Source organism: Ruditapes philippinarum, unplaced genomic scaffold (assembly GCF_026571515.1).
Source record: "Ruditapes philippinarum isolate M1 unplaced genomic scaffold, ASM2657151v2 ctg659_1_1_1_1, whole genome shotgun sequence".
Taxonomy (NCBI): Eukaryota; Metazoa; Mollusca; class Bivalvia; order Venerida; family Veneridae; genus Ruditapes; species Ruditapes philippinarum.
The window spans coordinates 272293-298194 of record NW_026859266.1 but is presented as its reverse complement, the minus strand read 5'-3'; the positions used below and the strand labels follow the sequence as shown (position 1 = coordinate 298194).

The 25902-nt window shown below is 31.6% G+C and overlaps 1 protein-coding gene across 1 annotated transcript; it reads left to right on the top strand.

Moving 5' to 3' along the window:
• The first annotated feature begins 7876 nt into the window (after positions 1–7876).
• On the top strand, positions 7877–11945 carry LOC132755891 (short-chain collagen C4-like). The gene is made up of 3 exons (XM_060746826.1): positions 7877–8133; positions 9070–9138; positions 10162–11945. The coding sequence occupies exons 1-3, from the start codon at positions 7953–7955 to the stop codon at positions 10635–10637; spliced, it is 726 nt and encodes a 241-aa protein (XP_060602809.1). The 5' UTR covers positions 7877–7952; the 3' UTR covers positions 10638–11945.
• The last annotated feature ends 13957 nt before the right edge of the window (positions 11946–25902 follow it).

Below are 25902 nucleotides of genomic sequence, written 5' to 3'. Positions count from 1 at the left end.
CAAAATAATCATACATTTTCCCACAGATTTTGTAGCCTTGATATATCGTTGTATTTATTACGTTTGAAGGCATTATGCTCACCAAGGTGTAAATGATAAGTGCATAGATACGAGTCAAATTATTTTACATTTTGCCATAATTGTGTTCAATTTTATATTTAACTACGCTGAAATTAAAATAATAAGGATGTTCATTTTGAATCACATAGAGCTTCTCTAATTATCAACATTTTCACATTTTCTTTTCAAGCAACATTTTATAGGAACATCCAAGTAATACATTTCCACTGTTTTATCAATGTTTGAAAAACTTATGGCAAATGTCACGCGGTACCCTCTTTGCGAAATCTATTCAAACGGTACCCTCTTTGCACATGCACAGGCCATTCTCTGCTACATGTAAAAACAAACCATCGATGGATAACAAGCCAGTAAAAATTCATTGAAATAAGGAAAGGAGGTATGACACGTGGAAAATATGTATACCACGGAACACTAGAATGTTTAGTTTATGTGCTGATTTGTCATGTGTCCGTTTTTCAAGTACCGCAATTTCACAATAAGCTACATAAAATCGACATGTCTTGTCTCGCCCATCACCTTGACATATTGTTTCGGGCTGAAATAAACCACTGGCTTGATTATATATGCATCATACATATTTCATATAATTATTAATATCACCTTCGGACAAAAAGCAGTACACTATCAAAAATAAATGTAAAATTCATAAAAAAACAACATAGTTTCGGTTTTGCAGCGGCACGGGCTACCTCTTGCTTTTGAATTCTTTATATCACAGGTACCTTCTCATTTTTTAACACACGGGTACCCTCAAAGCAGGACATACGCTTTTATTTGCGTTAAACGTTAAGCATGTAATATTTCCTATTTTTATGTACGTATATATACTATAGTGTCATGATACGGACTTAAATTATTCACAACTGAATATATAAAATAGAAGAACACATTTGTAGCCTATGATGCTTAATCTTAGAACTGGTCAGTGGCAGGAATCGCCTGTCTTAAATAAGAACTGCCCATTCAAGTCGAATTCCGACTACCTATATTATAAAGTCTAATTCGATCTTTCGCGTTTCTAGCTTCTATACGTTCAGTGTTAGGACGGGTACCCATGTATCAAAAACATTGAATAAGAGGGTACCTGCGATATAAAAAATCAATAACAAAGAGGTGGCCTGTTTCGCTGCAAAATCGAAAGTATGGTGATTTTATTTATTTTACATTTATTTTTGACTAATAACTGCTGTTTTCCTGAATATTATGTATAAATGAACATATGTTATAGGTATGAAGCATATATAATCAAGCCAGTGGTTCATTTCAGCCCGAAACAATATGTCAAGGTGATGGGCGAGACAAGACATTGATTGTATGTAGCTTATTGTGGGGTTGCAATAATTGAAAATGGACACACTGCAATAAACACTCGAAGATAAAGCATTCAAATGCTCCGTGGTATACATATTTTCCACATGACATACCTCTTTTCGTTATTTGAAGGAGCATAATGTGGATTGTTATCCACCGCTGGTTTGTTTTTTAGCAAAGAATAGCCTGTGCATGTGCAAAGAAGGTACCGTTTGAGTAGATTTCGCAAAGAGGGTACCGATATGGATATGCACCGTGAATGTGCCTATTGTAGACCTATCCATTTTAAATCATATAAATAAACTAGGATATATTTGAATGTATTTTGACTTTTTTTTGCGTTTATCATATAGCTCCCTTTCTGTGCCTTTCCTTGAATTTTAAATTTTATAGAGCTTATAAGCGTTGAAGTCACCATGAATGACCTCATTTCGTGTTATTTCTATTTTTCTTCAATAACGAAGTCGAACTGAAAATGATGATTTAATTGTATACATATAAATTACATGTACACTAACATTACGTGATAAATACGTCCAACATGATTGTTTGATATGTTGATTTGTATTAACACGGTATGGGACAGTACACCGGATGTAATCGTGTTCTGAGTCAAAACAAAATCGGAGAAAATATCTGGGGAAAAATCTGATTTCTCAACTCATATGGCACTAATTTGATCTGGGTTTGACTTTATATCTCTTAATACATACCAGATGTGAAATATGTACATATATCAACACAATAGCGATATATGAAGTTTTTTGTAAACCATTGCTCACGGACGAGATTGTTTCCCAAGCACAAACATATTCATTTTTTTATTAAATAAAAGTTTTGAATCAGCAGTTTTCTTGAACCTCTGTTTTCAAAAACTCACATATAAATTTTTAGAAAAATAGACAAACAGCCATTTTCTCCCGATTTTGTTTTGACTCACGATTTTATCCGGTTTACGGTCCCATACTGTGATTATAGCATACTTATTCAGTATCACAACACAATTCCAACTGACCTAATTATCACACATACAGATGCGCGCATGGACACATGCAAGCACATATTTGTATATAAATAATTCATACATAATATATTGTTTTGTGCTTAGGAAAGAATTTCTTCCGTGAGCAACTGAGATTGTTTACAAAAATGCACAGCAATATATTCATTAACAATGATTAATATTTCAAAATACCAGACGTACAATAACATTACAATTAAGAAAACGTTATCTAACTTATATGGGTTGTATGTAATTACTATTTTATATCATATGTTCGCAATAGTGTCACCTGACAGTATTAATGACGTCCCAAAAATTACCTTTATTTGATAACAATTTAAAAGTTACATAAATGATGGAACCTGCATGTAATTATTCTGTTCTTTATTAAAACTGTATTGCTTGTGCCTGTGATTTCTTTGTAATGTCAAGTTAAAGTAAAATAATATAGTACAAGTATGTTAACAGTGCAGTACAGAATACCCTGAAGGGGATAGTATTCTGTAATAGAATAAAATTTAAAAAAAATCAAAATGCAACTTGATATTACCAGTGACTTGACCATAAAAACAAAAAATGCTCTTTGATCTAAAGAAATCTCCCCTTTTCTGATTTTTTACACATTTCTTATAACGAAATCAAAACAAAAAAAATCAGAAAATTGTTATTAGTATTAATTGAATGAGTAACAAGATCTTGATTTAGCATGGACACGTACTGTTGTCGCATTCGAAATAGGTATGCTTATTAAAGTGTTCTCCCTTTTTCCTTGGTAATTGGATTTCGGATGTTTGTAATTCCTTCATCGGTACATCTTAGGTTACCAATGGTTGCCGGTTAGGTGTATATTTTAATGTTATGTTGCATGCAGATATACATTTGTAAAGGCATTAAGTCAGAAGAACATTATAATACATGCATTTATATATATGAGCCGTGTCATGACAAAACCAACATAATGGGTTTGCGACCAGCATGGATCCAGACCAGCGCAGTCTGATCAGGATCCATGCTAAGGGTTGGTAAGCAAATAACATGGATCCTGTTCAGACTGCGCGGCTGCGCAGGCTGGTCTGGATCCATGCTGGTCGCAAACCCATTATGTTGGTTTTGTCATGGTGCGGCTCAAATAATACGATGTAAATTGATGCCTGTCGTACTTGTACAAATATTAATTAAACAGCGGATATAAAAGTTCAAGAATAAATATGACATTCATGTCAATATTTTCCTTTTTACGTAAAACATTAACTTGTTAATGCAAAACATTATTACAACACCTAAGACTTTAATAAAAAAAAAAACTAGCTCAACCGGAATTTATATACTCATTCGGGTAGTGAATAAATTATAAAAAAAACTGTATGAAGTTTTAATTTATTCACTCAGATAGAAAAAAATGATTAACCATTTCACTGTCATAGGGCGGCTTATGCCGTCCCTGTTATTTTCGGTGTTTTTGCCATATGGACGGCTTTAGCCGTTTCTATAATAATGATAGTAATAATAATAAATTAATAATAATAATAAGAAGAAGAAGAAGAATAATAAATATAAAGAAAATTATACCATAGACAATAATTATTACTATACTCACAGATTTGAAAACATATATAATTATTATATTACTAATAATAAATAATAATATTTATATTAATTAATAATATAGTAATTTTTTAGAAAACCCTCTGGCAAATAGGTGATCAATAAAACAATAACCCTCTGGCATCGAAAGGGTTCAGTTTGTTTTTCGTTATTTTTAACTAAAAGTTAAAACACTGTTGTATAGTTGAAAGTTTGTTTTGAAAATGAAATTTCTGTACCCCGTTTTGCTGCTTATAATGCAACTGTTACGTTATCTTGATTGGTAAAAAGGGGAATCAATGATGCCAGCATTATTAAGTGTTGAGAATTGAGTACCACTCGAATTGAGTACCGCTCAAGCCGTCGCTAGGTGGCTTGATGGATGTTGCGCTTATTTATTATCCCTCATGTACAGACTCAATCAAACCGAGTCTGCAATATCCCATTTTTCATGAAATTTTGTTGTGATAAATGCTTCCGAGGGAGCATTTTGTTTCCAGATTTTTATACTTCAAAACAACAGGTGCTGTATGGCAGCTGTAAAAAATTGCCCCGTACTACACTTCAGCGTTGTTATATTTTTCTGGTCCTTCGTGATCAATGATGCCAGCACTTGTTGAAAAATCAGTACCGCTCGAATTATCGCTTAAGCCGGTGCTTGGGGCGTGAGGGATGTTGCACTTATTCAATATTCCTCATGTACAGACTCAATCAAACCGAATCTGCAATTTTCATGTTATTTTGTTGTGATTAATGCTTCCGAGGGATCATGTTTATATATATGTATATTTGCATTGTATAATATGGCAATGACATTAATATGGTTTATTCTGCAAGTGTAATTCAATGTAATGATGTTTGTTTATTTGTTTGATTGTTTGTTTGGGTTTTACGTCACACAGACACAGTATAGGTCATTTGGCGACGTTCCAGCTTTACTGTTGTAGGAAGACCTAAGGTGCCTTTCCATGCATTATTTCAGGCACGAACGGGCACCTGAGTAGAACCACCTACATTCCCTAAGCTAGCTGGATAGCTTCCTCAAATGAAAGAATCCAAAGTCCCTGTCGGGATTCGAACCCACAGCGTTGAGGGGCAAGTTGTTTGAAGTCAACGACCTTAACCACTCGGTCACGGACGCCCCCTCAATGTAATGATAATATATAATAGAAACAGAATTTTAATAAACATCTATCTGACATCGACGAGCTACTTCAAATATTTCTTCTTAAGGCAAAATGCGAGTGTAATTTCTGTAGTTAATTTGTATTAAAGAATGAACCGTATGTCAATACTGTACGATCTTCATCAAGTTAAAAAGTTCACATTAACGTTTTTGAAGAGGTGTTACTTCTTTATGGTTCTTAATTTAAATATTTTGTGATATGTTAAAAAACTGCATAGATAAAGGCATCAGATGTTTCTGCTGTATCAGAAAATGAGCCGTGTCATGACAAAATCAACATAATGAGTTTTCGACCAGCATGGATCCAGACCAGCCTGCGCATCTGCGCAGTCTGATTAGGATCCATGCTGTATGCTATCAGTTTCTCTATTTGTTATAGTGTTTGTAAGCGAACAGCATGGATCCTGATCAGACAGCGCGGATGCGCAGGCTGGTCTGGATCCATGCTGGTCGCAAACCCATTATGTTGGTTTTGTCATGACGCGGCTCAAATGATTTGTCCTCAATAAAGTCGATGTTTCACAAAAGACATACATTGTATTATGTTTTACTCTTCTGGTCATTGATTAGCTGTGGCGGTGAATAATGTTTTGAGACTTAGATACTTTAATGGTTTTCAGATATTATTTGGAACAATTTTGTTTTCAATTTTATTTTGCGTGATTTGAAAAAAAAATCTATTTCGGATAGCTTGAAATAAATTCATTTCTGGATGGATGAGTATCTAATTATTCTTATTTTTAACTCATTTGTTTTCGCTGTTGTTTACTTTTGTAATGAAAGACTTTCTAGAGTAACAAATTTACAGTTGGTTGGCACATTGAAGTTCTTCAATACTATACCTGAATCTCAATACTAAATGAACCTGAATTAGAGCATTACATCTGAAAATATGACACTTAAATTAATGTTCTCACCTCCTTGTCCAACTCGATAAATTTGCTACAAAATTGACTCGGTAAGTTCGCTCGATCTGTACATAAGTTACAGGAGGCATACTTGATTTTAATCAGATTGTAATTTCTTAAGTCGTGCTGATTTAATGGCACTTTTAAAACAAGAATATTACGTTTATGTTATTTATTACTATACTGTCAATACTTGAATGCAGGATGTCACATCTTAATACTATTTCCATTTTATTATATTGCTCACCTATATAAAAGTAAATTTAAGGTAGTACACTCCTAATGCACTATCTCCACTTTGAAGAGTATTCAATTAGGCTAGAATCACTTTCAAGTGTATTAAAACTGAGGGGCGTGGGTTAAAACCCCAGAAGGGGCAACCTTTTTTTCTATCTTTTTTTTTCCTTTTTAACATTTTTTTATGAATCTCTCAGATCCCTAATGGAAGAAAAAAGTGTTTCATTTTTATTATATAATTATTGTATGTATTTATTTGCTAAATAATGCCAATTTTAATAGCAAATATGATACCAGATATTTTCAAAGTTTAATAAAATAAAAACTACACGGTAAAAATATTTTATTTTTTGCAAGACCAACCAATACACCTTTAAGAAAATTTAGGCAAACTTTGAAAACAGCGCCTGATTATAGTAATTTTAGGGATATTTTGAATAAGGCTTTTTACAAAGGGAAATGGTCAAATAAGTGTTGAAAGTGGGTTGGATAGGGTTACTTTTTTATATATATTATAAACATTTCGTTAAAAAACAATCATTTGACTTGCTTAATTTGTTACCTGAATGTCATTTTTCGTTTCTTAACAATGAGCAATAGGAAAACACTTTTCATAATGATGATATTATAATTTATTTAGAGTTTCCTCATTTCTGAAAAGCCCTTCTAATGGCAAAGTTTTATTTCAGAAAAGTGTCCATAATTCAAACACTACAAGATAAATTTTGTTTAAATTTTGCATACAGGTGACATTTAAGGCATTTAACTGTCCTATGTTGTCAATTTCACAGTTCCTTATAGTGCACATTAGGGGTGTTCTACCTTAATAAAGATTATTTATTCGATAGTCGTCTGTATTGTCTGTATACACACATTTAGTACTGGCAGCCCTAATATACTTGATGTTTATAAGGGAGATAATTTTCTTTTTTTTTTATTTGGGTAAAAGGTTGAAAGATTAACTCCCCTTTCAATGATTTAGAAAAGAAAAATGCAAAGTTACATCAGCGCCATTTAAAACTAGATATTAATTAATAAGAAAGAAAGTGCAACTAACAATGCATGTACACAAACTATTTCGTAATTGTATAATAGTTTGGGGATCTTTCTGTTGGAAATGTTTAAGAGTTAAATCGTATACTTATACATGCACAGTGTGTTAACGAAAGTGCATATATAAGTTACCCGCACTCCAGAGCATGCCCATTGATTGGCTCATTTTGTTTGGGGTTTACTGATTGTGACGACGGAGAAAGGGAAAGCGACAGAAATATCATATAGATGCTCGTTCATTGATTACTTTTTCCCGGGGTTTCATATTGTGACAACAGGGAACGTGTTTTTTTACTATGATACAAAAAAAAAGAACAGCAAAACATTCGGCAATTCGATTTATACTCGGGGGCTACACCCCTTCGTACAAATAAGATAGCCTCGTGTTTCGATGATGTCTCTATTACTTTTTTCTTTTTACCATTACAATTACAGACTATCTATTATTCTGTTTAATCCTTTTATATTATAATATTTGAGTCAAGTATTTCCACTTACGAACACGGATGCGATCGCTTTATTTTACAATAAAAGGTTGTTTAGAACAAACCTGAAGTGTAAAACGTTTGCTAAACAAAACTTGATCATGTTGGTTTGGATTTTATTATTTTGGGGAAATATTTGCTTATTTGTACATTCTATGGAGCCTACGTGTAACCCCTACTATGAAATTCTTAAAACAGTCCTGAAACTCGAGCAAAAGATTGAAACGATGGAACATGTTATGCAGGAACAGCGCAACATTATCAGCAAAATGTCAAGTGAAGGTAAAGTGTATTTTGTAAGTATGGACGACACAACATTTATGTCCAAATGCCGTAAATGGTTGATACCTCTTTAAAAACCTGAATGATAGATAAAGGCTTGTTTTGACATTGACAACGTTTTCCTATAAAACAGCAGTAGAGAAGTTAAGGAATGAGAAAAAGGCTGTCAAGTAATGTATAAACATATGGAAGAAAATTAAAAAGAAAGATCGGCGTTTGGGGAACACAGTCTCTTCTAATTATCATCAAAACAGGACTAAATATAAGAGAAATAATATGGCACTCACACGTGTCAACAATGCAAGCATGTTTAACTGTTCTTTCATGTGTATATTATTTTGTTCCTTTTCATTTAGTTTCCCAAATGGTATAAGTTAAATATGATTTCCCTTAAAGATCATGTATATTGTGATCAAAGTGGTAAACTGCAATAAATGAAATAATATATAATTTTATGTACATAATTATACAAATAAAAAAAAATTCAGACATCGACGAATATGTTAAAGAAGTACTGCAAGTATTTGTGCATATTATATGTAATCTTTAAAATATATGCATTCAAGTCTTACTGTAAAATTTGACATTAACTTTGTAGAAAAAAATTGTTAAATTTGGTAATATCTTTATAAATAATGCTTTTTTGAACATACAATATTGATAAATCTTAATTCGAGCATCATATTTATGATTTAAACTCATAAAAAATTGTAACAGGATCTTTTTGAACCATAATGTTTGATCCCCCCACCCCCTAATATTTTATTAAAAAAACGCAGCAGTATCACACACCCTTCTTTAATTTATGATATATTTTTTAAAGACTGAACTCACATATTTGGACGAGGTTCATGTCCTTGTATTCCATTTTTATTTGTCGATCCTTGTTTGTATAATTGAACGCTTTGATTTATGTACTCTTCATTTCTATTTTAGGCAATGGAGCGGTGTTTGTAAGATGGGGCCGTAATATTTGTCCGGACACTTCAACTCTTGTTTACAACGGTAAAAGGATATTTTTAATATGACACATTATTCTATTTAGGAATTAGATATCAATTCTGAGTGCATTGTTGTAGAATAATGCACGGTTTGAGTTCAAATGCGTAGTAATATCATCACGAAGGCCGATAGGCCTGATTGATTAATTAGTACCAAGCATTTGAACGAAAAACATGCATTATTATACAACAATGCACGAAGAATTAATATCTATTTCCATTCTAACACGTCAAGAAAAAATATAATTATTATTATAAATTTGGACTTTATGTTTGGTGGTTAATTTTGTTTTCGCCTCAGAGTTTCCCATAGAAACGTTCTTGAAAGGCCGTTTCAGTGGGTTGAAAAAAAACTGTCGTTAAATCTACCGTGTGTAGAAACATTTTGAGAATAACGAATTTTTAAAACGTTGATAAAACTGTGTTTGTTTATTTTATTTCAGTCTATAATTTTCCAAACGAAATACAAATTATTAAAAGTGAAATATATGTAAAATTTGACTCGTTTGCGACATTAAAATAGCGTACTTGATTTGATTGTTTTGCACGTGCTGTTTGGCGCTACATTGTGACGTCACGTAAACAACACTTTAAACGTCTGTACAGCGTTAACGACTGAATTAAAGATATTGGTGTTCGGACTTATTTTCTTAGTTAGACCATTTCATTTCATTCTAGATAGTTTTCACAACAAAATTCGACAGAAATTGTTTTATTTATCACATTTTTCAAACAAAATGGCGCCGTCAATGTGAAAATACACAGGGAGATAATAAGAACGGCGAGTGCATTGTTGTAGAATAATGCACGCTTCGGGCCTTCTTTGTCTATATAGAAAAAAAATCCGATAGTGTTAGAATGTTTCATTTAGAAAGATTGCCACTGATTTACAATACGAAAATTTAATATTATGTTTTAGTTGTTTTAGTTTTCATTTGCATTAAATTCGCTTCTTCTTATTATTATTTAATTATTTATTTTTTGCATTGTGTATAAAATATATCAATGTTTCGACTTGTCGTTATAGGATATACTGCAGGGAAACACTATAACAAGAAAGGAAGCGGAAGTGACACAATATGTCTCCCAAGTAACCCCTCGTGGGCAAACTATACCGGAAAGAGCAAGCCATCATCGCTTATCTACGGTACAGAAATTGATATTGTAGAACCAAGTGGCATATTTGCGTATCCTGTTAGCGAACAAGACACGCCTTGTGCTGTTTGTAAATCATTGAGGTCGACTGTTCTAATGGTTCCTGCAAGAACAACTTGCTTTCCCGGCTGGCATATGGAATACACTGGGTATTTAATGGCAGGAATGGATGATAGGCTAGGTTCATATAATCATATTTGCATGGATAGTCTGCCAGAATTTTTACCAAACGGTGCAGCCAATAATAATCAACACATTCTTTACCTTGTGAAGGCACAATGTGGATCATTACCATGTCCTCCATATGTTCAAGATAGAGAGCTAGCATGCGTCGTCTGCTCAAACTAGAAAATTGTACAAGTTGGATTGGGTTTTATGTGTCAAAATAAATAAAGAAAGGTCGGATATAAAATATATCTTGCATGTAGTCTAATTACTTCTTTTGTAAATTTCTACTTTACTCTGACAATTTTGATATTCAAAATAAAATATCTTTTGATGATTTTGTTCAGTTATAACATATGAAATACTTACTCATATTTAAACTTTCCCATTACTAAAACACAAGAGTTATCAGTGATCACATGTGTCGCTTGATGATAGCCAATTGCATGTGTAGCAAGAGATTAAAAAATCGTAAACTGCCCAAAAGGGTCTAAACCCAACCCAAAATTATTCAACCAAAAAAGAGACACATGTTTAATATGTGCATGTACTTGAGGTACCGATCCATGCTGTAAAGTTCCATTGAAATTGCACTAATACTATAAGAGAAGCAGCAGTCTACTTTTTCCGCTTGTGAGTTACTTGTTGTAGATTTTTTGTTTTGATTTCATGGACAATAAGTAAAAAAATCTGGAAACAAAGTGATCCCTCGGAAGCATTAATCACAACAAAATTACAAGAGAAATGCAGACTCGGTTTTATTGGGTCTGTACATGAGGGATAATTAATAAGTCAACATCCCTCACGCCCCCTTGCACCGGCTTGAGCGGTACTCAATTCTCAACACTTAATAGTGCCGGCATCAATGATCCAGAAGGACCAGAAAAATATAACAACACTGAAGTGAAGTACGGGGCAACTTTTTACAGCTGCCACACAGCACTTGACACCTGCTGTTGTGAAGTATAAAAATCTGGAAACAAAGTGATCCCTCGGAAGCAGTAAGTTTTCATGTGTCGGCTTGTTTTTAAAAAATGAAATAATTAGAAAATCATAAAGACCTGGCCTGATGTTATTTCTAAGTGTTTATTGTATGTTTTGGGTACAACTATGAAAGAAATCACATAAAAAGTGAACTCATTTAGAAATTGCAAAAAAAAGCCTAAATTTAACTGAGATCGTACATAATTACATGTGTCCTTGATATATGAATATTAAAGGCTAAAGAAAAGTAATTGTGCTCGAGACTGCCATTATATATAAAACTAACTTACAAACTGTATGAAATTTAACAAAAGTGTGGCCTGTGATCACTATAAGGATAGTGATCTCTTTTTATAAATGGCCAACAGAGAATGTACAATGTCATTTTGATCCTATTGATATTATATCAGTACGTTTGGCATGAATTACTTAGTATACTTGTTAGTAATTATTTTGTTTATTATAAATGTATGTTGTATTGTGGTCAACAATAAATTATAAAATGTATTGGCAATATGTTTTTGTTTATTTGGTAGATGGAAGTTATTGACAACATTAACTTGTTTAGAAAAGAAAGCATGACCCTGCTTTGTTTGATTTTCAACTTAAGTGTAGAGTGTCCATAGGTGTTACACTGTTTAAATGCACAAGTGAGGCATCTTGCGAAGGCTAGTCCTTTAAATCTCGTGCTAGTAGTGTCAAATAGATAGTATATCTTGTGGTGATATCGCCAAGTGATTTCTTAATTGTTTTAAAAATTAAACTGTCGGATGAGTCTTTTGAATTATTTAGCATAAATGAATTTACAAGAAGTGGTTATTGAGACACCAACCCTTGTCGTTTTCCTCTCTTTTATTTAAACATAAAATGATCAACATGAATGCACAGTAATCGATATTGTGTGGTCTTCTTTAAATACAAAAATCTAATTTTGATAAGTATGAATGTATTTTAAGATATGATGATTTATCCATTTTGTTCACAATTTAAATACTTAGCGATAAGTTTAACACATGCAAAGAAAAAGCCATCAGATATTTATGTTGTCTGTATGAACGACACAATATTAATGTCAAAATGCCGTAAATAAATGGTTCTTTTTTATAGAAGATAAACTAATTAATTTCCAAAAGAGAGCTGCAAGACAAATTCTAGACAAAGATTATGACACTCCTTCTGAACTTTTTTCTGAACTCCGCACAAAGGTTTTTTTTTCAAATGTTATTATGATGGTTAAAATAATGAATAATCAGGCGCCTTCCTATTTATTGAATAATTTCATTTTTTCGTCAGATGTTCATAATCCCATTTTGCGTATATCATCTGCTTTTCAATTTTATACCCGTAGACCAAATACTGAACAATTTCGTAAGTCTTTTGTTTATTCTGGATCTTGTATTTGGAACGGCCTTCCTGATTATATTAAGTCTGCTACATCTGTGAACCATTTTAAAACCTAATACTAATTATTATTATTATTATTATCAAACAAGGATTACTCTTCACTAAAATCGATGTTTCACAAGAGACATAAATTGTATTATATTTAACTTTGCAGGTCCTCGATTAGCTGTCGCGATTACTAGAGTTTTGTGGCTTAGATACTTTAATCGTTTTTACCATCTTATTTGAAAAGTCTTTCGAAATGCTTGAATTGAATTCACTGCTGGATGAAAATTTGATTATACTTATTTAACAATTTTTTGTGTTCGTTATTGTTTACATTCGTAATGAATGATTTTCTATTGTGTAACAAATTTACAGATGCCAAATTTAAGTTCTTCAATACTTCACCTGTGTCTTCAAATCGACATGAACCTAAAGCAGAACATTACATCTCAAAATATAATACCAAAATTACTGTTCTCATCACGATAAATATGCTTCAAATTGACTCGGTGAGCTACAGGAGGCATACTTTATTTGATAAACAGCACAAATACGACTCGACTATAGATTTAGAGTAATAATTGGTTTATAATTAAAAAACTTTTAAACAAGAAGGCCTTTTTCAAGACTATTTGGGATTGTTTTCTTCTTGGGTAACAAATGCTTATTTGTCAGAAGCTTGAGCAAAACATTAAAAAAGTGAAACGGTTTTGTAGGATGAGCAAAATATGATTAGCAAACTATAAAATTAAGAGGTACAATACATCATGGACAACGTGCTCGACTATTCTCAGTTCTTGATAGTTAAACAACAGCCTGCATATTGTTGAAGTTTCTAAGTTTTAAAAGGGCTATGATTCTATCAAAAGAAATGTTAGAGGCACGGGCTTTTGGTAGTGTACGCTAGGGTTGGTAAAAAAGCTCTTGGTATTCTATAAGTCGAGCTAAAAATACCCTAAATGATAGAAATAAAAGCATATATATATGTGTGTGTGTGTATGTGCGTCTGTGTGCGCGTGTTTGCGTACGTGCATGTGTGCGTGCATGCATGTGCGTGTGTTATAAACAAAAAATTGCAAACGTTAATATTTCTAGTTGTTTAACCTTTAATGTGTCAGTTGTTTTATAAGACATGTTTCTGTTGTTATGATCACAACGTGATTGTTTATTTGTGCAATCAGTGAATTATTCATTATATATTTAATCGACAGCAATATGAGCCTAGTTTCGTTATTGCATTCTGCTATCATATTTCTAAGTTTCTAAGACAATATTCCCTAGACATCAACAACCGATTCCACGACTGCTAAAATGATATGAATATATATTTGCGACCATACAAGTCTGCAAGCGATGAGAGTGTATGTCAATACTTGTACCAAGCAATCAAATACTATTTGTTGTGATCAAAACAAAACGTTTTAAGCAGCCTTTTCAATTTGTACAGTTAATCACTTGCAATTTGTAATGCATCTGAAATATTTATGAATAAAACAAATATTTGAAGCTAACATTTTATCGAACTGTTTTGAAGGGAGTAAATATAAAAACCAGTCTCCGTTCCGTTTACATTGAATAAAATAGAACAGTGGAACGCAAAACGGGTTAAGAAATTCAAGACGTCACGGAACTTTCACAAATATTCTATTTCATCATTTTGCAATGTCTTGTTACTTTTATTTCAAATGCAGGTGAATATGACGTCAGAAGTTTATATTTAGTAAATCGCTTCCTTAATGCAGTAACTGGTTTACGCCTTATTTAATTGTATAGGGGTTAACCCGATACTGTACTTAGGTGACGAAATATTGAACATGTATTTCATTGGAGAGAGAATTGTTAAATATTGTCACCCTGGTCTTGCATTTTTTTGAAAATATTCAATGACTCTCAATCCAAGATATGTTCATTGTGCACTCATAACTTACAAATATCCCTTTGTAACTCTGACGCTTTTCAGAAAAATCGTCGTCCCACTATCCGAGCATTACGCCGCAAGAATCCAGATCCGAGCTATTGATTAATGTTAAACAAAGGCTATATCATTGTGTATGCGTGCCTGCGTGTGTGTGTGTGTGTTGCTGAGAGTATAATAAAAAAGACACTTGCCAGTGTTAATGTTTGTCGCGGTTTTACTTTTAATGTGTTATTGTCAACAAACAAAACAAATAATCAGTAAGATATGTTTCAGCTGTTATGACCAGATCGTGATTGTTTAATAGTGCAATCAGTCAAACGATATATTCATTAAATATTTAAAGCGACAGCAATATGAGCCAATACCGTAATCCTGCTATCATATTCCTTAGTTACTAAAGACATTATTAACTAAACACAACGACCGATATCACGACTTGCAAAATGTTATAAAAATATGATTATAACCATACACGTCTGAAAGTGTTTGTGAATATTGTATTTCATACTGGTGCCATGCAATATCATATTATATTTATTAGTTTTAAAAACAGTCTTTTTAACTTGTACAATCACTAACTTGCTATTTGTCATGTATGTGAAATATTTATGTATAAAAATTGTTCGAAGAGTGCCGTATATCAAACTGTTTGAAATAGACAAGCATTTAACTCATTTCAAGAAACAAATTCCAGACAATGATTTTTTAAACTAATCAAAGAAGCTGGATATGATCAATTCAAACTACAAAATAAAAGGCGGAATACAGAATAACGACCATCTGAATTTGATTTGTTTTCATAAAAACAAAATTGAAATCAAAATTCTTAAAAGAAAGTCATGTTTGTTTTATTTCTGATCAATATGAAATCATTATAAATATTTACTATAGTTGAAAAAAGAAAGCATTCTTTAAAGCTGCATGACTCCAGATGAGCTGAAATGTAATACTCTTGAAAATGTACGAAGATTTCAAGGAAAGAAAAACTATTAAAGATTCAAGTAATGATTTACATGCTATGTGCAATATTTATCACCATATTTACTAACTCAATAACGCTATTTTTCTCTCTTATTTTGACCTCGTTTCGGTAATTAACGTGGATTGCAAGTGCTGTTTGCAATGTGTAAACTATTTTCATTGTTCGCTTTACAATATTTAGAAAAATACATTATTAAAAATTAATGCAAATAGCATGAATCTTGAGGCAGGCCGCTTTAAGATTCAGTATTTATTGACTTTTTACGACGCGGTCCGTTGCTATAAAAAATCGACCAGATTAGAATTTTCTCGCGCATGCGCAATCTGCGTAGGGCAAGAAATGCTTCGCCTTACATAGAAATATAGTAGAAGTTCATAGACAATTCCGAGTAAGTTCAAGGTTTACGTTAGAAATTATATAAAATAGCTTTCAACAAATATAGAAAAGATGACTTTATAGCTTTGTGTCGAAGAATGCCATAAAAAGGCATGGAAAAGATACTTGTTTAAGAATTTACGATCATGGACCTGACACTGAGATCATTTTTCTAAAGAAGATGTGAAAATATATCTATTAGCAAATGAAAAGTCAACTTATTAACTGTTGAAGCAGTTCATTTAAAAACAAAAGAAATAATATAATATTAAATCGAGATTAATTATCATTCAGAAAAAATAACAGGTGATGCATTTTAGTGTTCAATATACCTGATTATATCCTTTATCCGATTTGCCTGTGATGCAAACAGAAAGTTTAAGTCACATAAATAGATTTTATATAATTAATTTTTTTTCAAAATCTTGAGAAGTTAAGATGGGTTGTTTGGAAAAGATATTACACACATTTTATCCGCTTCCTCGTAATACAGTAAAAACTCTGAAAACCGGACCCTCTGAAACGGGAATCCTCTGAAAACCGGACCATTTTATAAGTCCCGTATTTTCTCCCTATATGATCATTAAAAAAAATCTTCAGAATACCGGAACCTCTGAATTCCAAAAACTAAATATGCATGAAAATCCTCTGAAAACCGGACAGCAATTTAAAGTGTCAACTTTAATGTAGATTTAACCCATTACTTCATATACACGCCTTTTAACGCCTTTTTCACCCCCCCCCCTTTTTGTTTACGTTAGAAATTATATAAAATAGCTTAACAAATATAGAAAAGATGACTTTATAGCTTTGTGTCGAAGAATGCCATAAAAAGGCATGGAAAAGATACTTGTTTAAGAATTTACGATCACGGACCTGACACTGAGATCATTTTTTTAAAGATGATGTGAAAATATATCTATTAGCAAATGAAAAGTCGACTTATTAACTGTTGAAGCAGTTCATTTAAAAACAAAAGAAATAATATAACATGAAATCGAGATTAATTATCATTCAGAAAAAATATCGGAACAGGTGATGCATTTTTAGTGTTCAATATACCTGATTATATCCTTTATCCGATTTGCCTGTGATGCAAACAGAAAATTTAAGTCACATAAATAGATTTTATATAATTAATTTTTTTTCAAAATCTTGAGAAGTTAAGATGGGTTGTTTGGAAAAGATATTACACACATTTTATCCGCTTCCTCGTAATACAGTAAAAACTCTGAAAACGGGACCCTCTGAAACCGGAATCCTCTGAAAACTGGACCATTTTATAAGTCCCGTATTTTCTCCCTATATGATCATTAAAAAAAATCCTCAGAATACCGGAACCTCTGAATTCCAAAAACCGGAAGATTTTTTCGGTTTTAATGCTAAACATGCATGAAAATCCTCTGAAAACCAGAAAGCAATTTAAAGTGTCAACTTTAATGTAGATTTAAGCATAATCTCAACAGGTGACATGTTCAAATACCAGGTAATGGTCATCTCCTTTTATCTATGCAGGTGTGTTGAAACACTTGTCAGTGTATGTTAATTTCTTATTGACAATTAAATTATAGCTTTTTCATCATAAGTGTGTCTTTCCTCAAATAGATATGATTTTTCAAATATGTTTAAATGTGTTATGTTTTTTTATAATATAAAATGTCTAAAAGAGTTGGGAAACTTTTTTTTTAATGATTCCTGTTTTGCTTTAAATTTTGATCTTGTAGTTATCTTTGTTTTGATATCAATTATATGCAAAAATAGTTATACTAAATAAATTCCATTAATTACATATTTCAAAGCTAATAAAAAAAAATATTATGATATATTTCAGATAATGTAGTGTTTTAATTTCTGTTTTTCTGAATCATATTCATAGATATGCATAATAAAATTACTTAAGACATTTATTGCAAAAAAAGAAATTAAAATATGACTAAGACAAAATGATTGAACAAAGTCATTGATCAAACACATCCTAATTTTCAATGAATGTATAAAACCTCTGAAAACCGGACTTTTGGTCAAGTCCGGACAGAGTCCAGTTTTCAAAGTTTTTACTGTACATGTAATTTTCAATAATGCACGTTACACAATTTTTCTCTTCTCAAAATCCATTAACAACAACAACAACAACAACAACAACATTTATTCAGCATAAAGCAATATCTAACATCACTTCTAGCCTACACATTAACATCTGTAGTAGTTACACATGAAATATAAACACTACCATAAGACAAGAGTAAAGTCACAAATAAACAAGTAATTTAAGAGAGAAACTGTTTTGTTTAGTCAGAATTGGAATGAATTATTAAGTACAAAATGTAAAAAAGGAAAAATAAAATATATGAAATATTTTTTTTTCAAGAAAAACTAGATGAATGCTGATAATAAGTTATTCAAGTTCTTTTCGAAGTTTATTTGCAAAGTATAAGTATTTCGAGAGATTTGCTATTTCTTTTTTTATTTTTTGTCATCATCAAATGATCAAATTTATTTAAAGATGGCCATGTATAATAATTACGTCGCAGATATTTCTTTCTAATATTTTAGTATAATGAACAAGTTAATAGGAAGTGATATTCGTTTTCAATCTTATTTAGATTACAAAATTGACATATTCTTTCATTTCTTATTACATTATTATACCTTCCTCGTTCAATTTCTAGGTTATGTGATGACAGACGAAACCTAGTTAGTGCTATTTTGAATGTTTTGTCTATCGAATAATTATCAAGATATGATTCAAGTTCAAATGAATGTTTAAATCTACTATAAGTTAGAAGTCTCTGTGAGTTATTAATTTCACTATACCAAAACTGGGTGTATTGATCAAAAATTCTTTGTTTAATAGCATTTAATATATATTCCTGATTTCCTTGATTTCGCTATATATCGTTATGATCGGTATATTTAAAAGTTACATAAATAACCATTTTAGTAAGCGTAACTGATTAATTATATCGTGATATTTAAACGTCCCGGTTGAATGAACAAACCTTCGCGTGCCAATCCGTTTGACACTTGCCGCCTGACCAATCCAGTTATTCAAAGGAAGTGTACAATACAAATTGTTTAATATTATGTAATACAGGGGTAATAAAATTTTATCTTTAACACCCTGCAGTTTCAGTTTTAATTACTGATGGAAAAGTCGTCTAATGATACCTTAAACAAAGATTTGTGTGTGCCCGTTTTGACCATTGAATTATTACTCCCGCACACATTCGTAGATCTGTTTTAAAAAATCACGTTTTCAGTACTTACGCCTTAAGTCATCCCAAAGTTAATTTTTGTTTGGGTGACATAACATGAAATCGCATCTATTAAAGCCTTAAAGTATGATAACGGTAAGACTTGGTGAAACGTTCATATTAAAACTTGCATATCTATTTTTTTATTTATTTTATTTTATTCATAAATATCGATTCTGTTAAATTCTTTAAGAATGTTACTTAAAAGCCGTTAGTTTCTGAATATTGCTTAAATCATTCTTAAATTTTCATATCAGCCTTGTGCCCATATCATATATTTTAGATTTTTATTGACAAAATCCATTGGTATTTTTTAAGATGATTATTCGATGAGACATTAAAGTATATGAATCTTGTTTCATTGTGAAAATAAAAAGGTGGTCTCCGTTCCGTTTTCATTGAATCGAACACAAAACGGATAAAATAGTTCATGACGTCACGGAACTTTCACCACAAATGTTTTCATAGCATTAGTTACTTTTACTACAAATTCAGGTGAATATGACGTCAGAAGATCGGACTTTTTTATAAGTATATCATCTCCTAAATGCTGTTACGGGTTTACACTTATATAATTTAATAGAAGTTAACCCGTTACTGTACTAAGGTGACAAAATACTGAAGAAAGAGAATTATTTAATATTGCCACCTTGGCCTTCCATTTTTTTGGAAAATATTCAATGATTCACCTATTCTACATCAATATTTTCAATGTTCACTTATAACTTACAAATATCCTTTAACTTCTAGCTCTAGTCTTAATATCAATATATTGCTGCATGAGCTTTATTTACGCAACCAGGAGGACTTAACACTGACGTTTTATAATGTTTCATCACCATTGGTTCGTAAAAGTTATAGTACATGAAACGAATTAGTTACGAGGATAGAACACTGGCTTGGGCGACATGCTGAAAAATGGCGAAGCCGTCAGGCCGAGACAATATTTTGCAGAAACATCCTGAGATGTCGCCCAGCCAGTGTTATATCCTCTATATAGCAGTCGAGTTTTTTCCTATATGAATCAATGAAAAAACTGTACTGTTATATATCAATACAGTTTTCAAATGCTCATTGAAATGTACTGAGTATAATGGGTTAGTAAGAACAAAGGAAAAGTTCCAAACCATGCGATAATCATAATTATTCATTGCCAACTAATGAGACTTTTCAACCGCACAGCAAATTTACTACAAACCAATTTAATCATGGTTCAGTTTCATAAAAACTTCCAAAATTGTATTGATATTTATAAAAACTATTGTGATACCAGGAAACTTACGCTCAATACCACAAAAACTGACATTTTGGTTTTTACAAGTGGACGAGTATAAGTATCTTGGTATTCTTTTCAGAAGAAGTGGTTCCTTTTTCAAATTAAAATTATCGATCGTGAAACAGGGGTCTAAAGCTATATATAGTCTTATAAAAAAATTAATAAGGTAGAATTGCCAATTGACATGCAAATAGATGTATTTAACAAAATTGTAAAACCTGTTGTACTGTACGGATGTGAGATATGGGGTTTTGGTAATATTGATTGTATTGAAAGAGTAAAGCTTAAAATTTTAAAATATATTCCAGGTTTAAAGTCAAGTACACCAAATTGTATGGTTTACTGTGAAACTGGTGTTAAACCAATATCTATTGAAATAAAATATAGAATTATATCATATTGGTCTGACTTAGTCATACCACGACAGAACAAGTTACCGTGTTTGATATATCGTATTTTGTAAAATAATTTTAATAACTCCCAGACTGTATCTAGATTAAGATTTCAGTGGTTAAAATTTGTTCAGAATATTTTATATGAATGTGAACTGTATAACGTTTGGCATAACTATGAATTTCATAACCATAAATGGCTAACGATTTCAGTCAAACAAAAATTATCAGATTTATTTTTAAATGAGTGGTATTCTGATATTGAGAATTTTAATAAATGTACAAATCAAATTATAGATAATCCAAAGTTAACATAATTTTTGTTTTGAAACATATCTAATAAAAACTCCATCAAAATTTTTACAATGCATGATAAAATTTAGAACAAGAAATAACAAATTGCCAATAGAAAGCGGAAGTTGGAACAACATTGAACTTTACAGGCGTGACTGTACACTGTGTGATAGGTCAATTGGTGATGAATTTCATTATATTTTTGAGTGTCCGTGTTTTGATAACAGCAGGAAACGTTTTTTTTTTTAAACATAACTATTTAAAGAAAGATAATAAACATTCTATTGATCTTCTTATGAACACTGATGTTAACCTTTCAGTTCACAAAAAAAACTTTGTTTATTTAATAAAGAAATTATATGAAGATTCAAATGAGCCAAAAATTGTATAAATTTTATGTTGCGGAGAACCCTATTGAAGTACTTGTTTTAATACTGACTCTCCCGCAATATTTATGTTAACAATTTAGATATCATGTTATTTTGATACTGTCCGATTCTGAAGCCTCATATATTATGTACATGTATTTGTATTATTACCTCATGTTGTCATGTTTGTATGATCTAAGTGAATAAAAATGAATTGAATTGAAATTGAATTATTGATAATTATAATGTATGGCAATAGATGCCAACCAACAAATGTTTGATATTTGAAATAATTAACAATTCAAACATATATTCATGTTTATCCCGAATAATTTGGAGTTTTGAAAAGTAATTAAAAATTTATTTTAGAGACAATGTTATACTGTTTGCATAATAAAACATCAAAAATGTAATTGCCATGTTTGAAACTTTTCAATAAAATTCTTTGTTTTCAGTTTCAACGTCCAATCTTTAAATAATTAATACACTAAACTTCATTTGAGTCATCATTTGTAAACTCATCAATATAACGAAAGATTCCTCTTTATTTTTATTCAAAACAAATGGTGTTAGTCTTGAAAAACAAATCAAGAGAAAAATATTTTTAAATGAAATTTATAGATTCTGAAAAAAAGGCGCATCTTACAATGGCTTATCAGGAACAGAAAAGTTAAATAAAACATGCACTTTCAAACGGTTTTACATTTTATGATACAGTCATCACTCATCCTGGTGATATGCTCAAAACGTAACAGAAAATAATAACAACAGTAAAATCAAGTGCAGGGCAACATTTAACAGATGTCACACGGTACATGACACCTGATGTTGCGATGTTTAAAGTAATCGGTAATTAATATTAAAATCCTGCGCAAAATAAAATGAAACTTTCACACTCGACTTAACGTGCGTCTTCTTATCGTCTGATGTCAAAATATAACGAAGTAACAAAGTCAAAATTTGGGTTAGAGAGTAAACAGCAATCAATGATATATACGGAAGTCACAAAATTGCAAGAAAACATGTCAGCATTTCAAGAAAAGGGAGAAGTCGTTTTATTGTCAAGAAAGAACCCACAGACTAGCTAGAGGGCGGAAAAAAACGTTTCATTTTTTTCTGCTGCTTTTCAGAAAAATCGACGTCCAACTATCCGAGCATTACGCAAGAACCTCATTTATGTTAAATAAAGACTATATCATCGTGCGTGTGAATGTGTGTGTGTGTGTGTGCGTGTGCGTGTGCGTGCGTGTGCGCGTGTGCATGTGCGGGTGTGTGTTAACATCCTCTCTGCGGTACTGATATATAAAGGTAACCAGGCACCAGTGCTATGTTGACAAAAAAGGACATTAATGAGAAAAGAAGATGTACGCCATAGACGTTAGTATCGCGCAGCAGTTACCGTTGCTTTGATTTATTCAAATACCAACATGTCTATAGCCACAATAAAAAAGTTTATGGAAGTAGATTCAGGTACGGTTATACTGAATTCTGTAATTTTCTATGCAATATTGATTATTTTGCAGCCCCCGCGACTTTACTTTTAAATGTAACCTTGTACTAATTATTTATCTTCCTTCGATGTTGCATAATTCAGTTATACATAAGAGTTAACTGAAGTTGTATGGATAATGTAATTAAAGAGACATTATCGGTATCGACGGGTTTGGTAAAAGAAGTGTTTGCTTGAGGTAGATAGCGATATTTTACCCTTTTTAAGTATAATAATTGTGTCATAAAAAAGAAATAACTAAACACTTCCGGGAATTTTACAAAGATTGTTTCCTGCAAATGAAATATTTCATCACTAGTAAACATTTCATTTAAAGGCATGGCTATGATTGTTTTAGTTTTGTTGACATTTTTTTCAAGTTTACTGCAAGTTATAAAAGGACATAACGAATCTTTCATGTACGAAATATACTCAACCAATGAAATCAATGGCAACGAAATATTTACGTTTTATCAAATCTCTGTCAGTGAATGTGTTTTTAAATGTGACGAAACGTATGGTTGTTTGTCTGTGAACTTTCACAAAGGAAACAAGACGTGTGTTCTCACCGACTACTATCCGATTGACGGCACGAAGACGGGTATTTCAAAAGCGGGATGGATGATCTATTTTCGAAGGACGTACGGTAAGACTGAAGCTAAACATAGATGATTAAGATATGAAATGTTCCTTTTCAGGTATCTTAAAAATGATTAGAAACGATTTTTACCACAATATATTCAATCTATGTCGATCAGGTAAAAATAGTTAAAGGGATATTCAGGCAAAAAAATGACAAAAATATTAAAATGATCTTTTGTACTCAACTCGCGCTAAAATGACATTTCCAAAAGTTTCAGCATGAATTTCTCTTTAAATTCTATATATTTTGGATTTGACACATAAATATATCTATATATGTTGAACAAAATTTAGACGCCAAAAGAATCACCTAATAGTTTTAAAACAAGTCAGGTGACTTGAACAAATCCTTGAAGTTACATTAGCAGATATTGTGGATATTGTATAATTGAAACAAGTCAAAATCATTCATTTGACATGTTCTTTAACGTTTCCAGAGTTCACTGTGACAACTATTGTGAAGTCCTAGCGCTCTAACCTGACCCACGCGGGTCAGGTTAGGAAACCACCATTTTATTCTTTATATGGAGGAAAGTTTTGTTCCTTTGACTGTCTAATATATTCATTTTGAGGGCATTTACAGAATTAGGAATGAAAATGACATGTATTAATTTGTTTCTTGTAAAGACATTTATTTTCTCCAATATACCTGTTTTTAACAAAGCTTGTTTGTTTGTTTTTAAATTAATGCATGACATTATTTAAATTTTTAATAATATTTGCTATAGATTGTGCAGCAATCTTATAATCAACATTTATAAATTATAATAGGTCTCTAATTTGTATTAAAAGTCAAATCTTAGGTAAAGTGTTATAAGTTTTTGTCTTTGAAATTCAGAAAATCGGAAAAAGACTGTTAAAAATTATTCTGCAATACTCTTTGACATTCAGAAAATCAAAAAAAGAATATGAAAAATTTATTCTGCATTTTTCTAATTGAAAGAGGCGTCAAAAAAAGCAACTACATCAAATTCAAAAACACTCATTTTGTCCAAAAGTGCCGATTTCAAAATATATTTAAAGAAAAATATAGAATTTACACTCTGTAATACATTCGATGCATGATGATTGTGGTGCTCATGTGGATTTGATTTTGACAATGCGTGAATGTTTTATGATGTTATGTTGGATGACAATATTGATTTCGCAATTGGAGAGATGATTATGACGATGGATGAAATGATATTAGGTATAATAAAACTATTGATGGTGATTTGAGTTTAACAATGATTTTATGATAAATATTATGTCGATGATTGAATAATTGATAACACTGTCACAAAATGATGTAACAGTAGTTGCATGTCAATATTTTCTGGTTGACAACCTTTTTTTATATCCAACTTCATGTCGGTGTGGCTTTATTCATGAAAAGCAAGGCACCACTACATAAACCGATGTCTTTAACCTTATAATCTCTTCTTTTTGTAGCTATAGACTTTGTAAAAAGAGCAGAAGCGTGGCAATCTCTACATATATTTGGAATGGAATCCCTTTAACAGCAGACAAAGCCATTGATGGCGATATTAACGGTAATGCAAATCAGATTTTTGCGCTCACTTAGTCAGCAGCGACTCCTTAGCTGGGCAATGGCGTTTGACATCTGGGCCTGTCAAGGAAGTTCAAAATCTACTTAAGGAACGATTCATCGGTATGATCATTTTTAAACTTGGTAAAATATAATATAAGATTTACATAGGGAAATACACTATACAAATTTGTTACATTATTTCCTAATGGCCGAACAATCGCTAAAAACACCTTAATTCTGATATATATTAACTAGTTGCTTTCGAAAATGAAAATTTGTTATTTCATTATCAATTTTGTAAAGACTGTAAATAAGGAAATCCTTCGCTTACAAGCTATATCAGATCGTACTGATAGAACGTCCATTCATATTAATTTTTTCAGGCGAAAACCACGCTACCTACACAATTACCGTGTGCAAAAGTCGTGATGATGTCGTAAATGGCAAAGGAACATTATGTGGCTCATATAATGGACCGGATTCTTATACACATCCTTTCATCTTAACAATAACATGTGAAAACACAATATTTGGAGGATTCTTGAGAATCGACA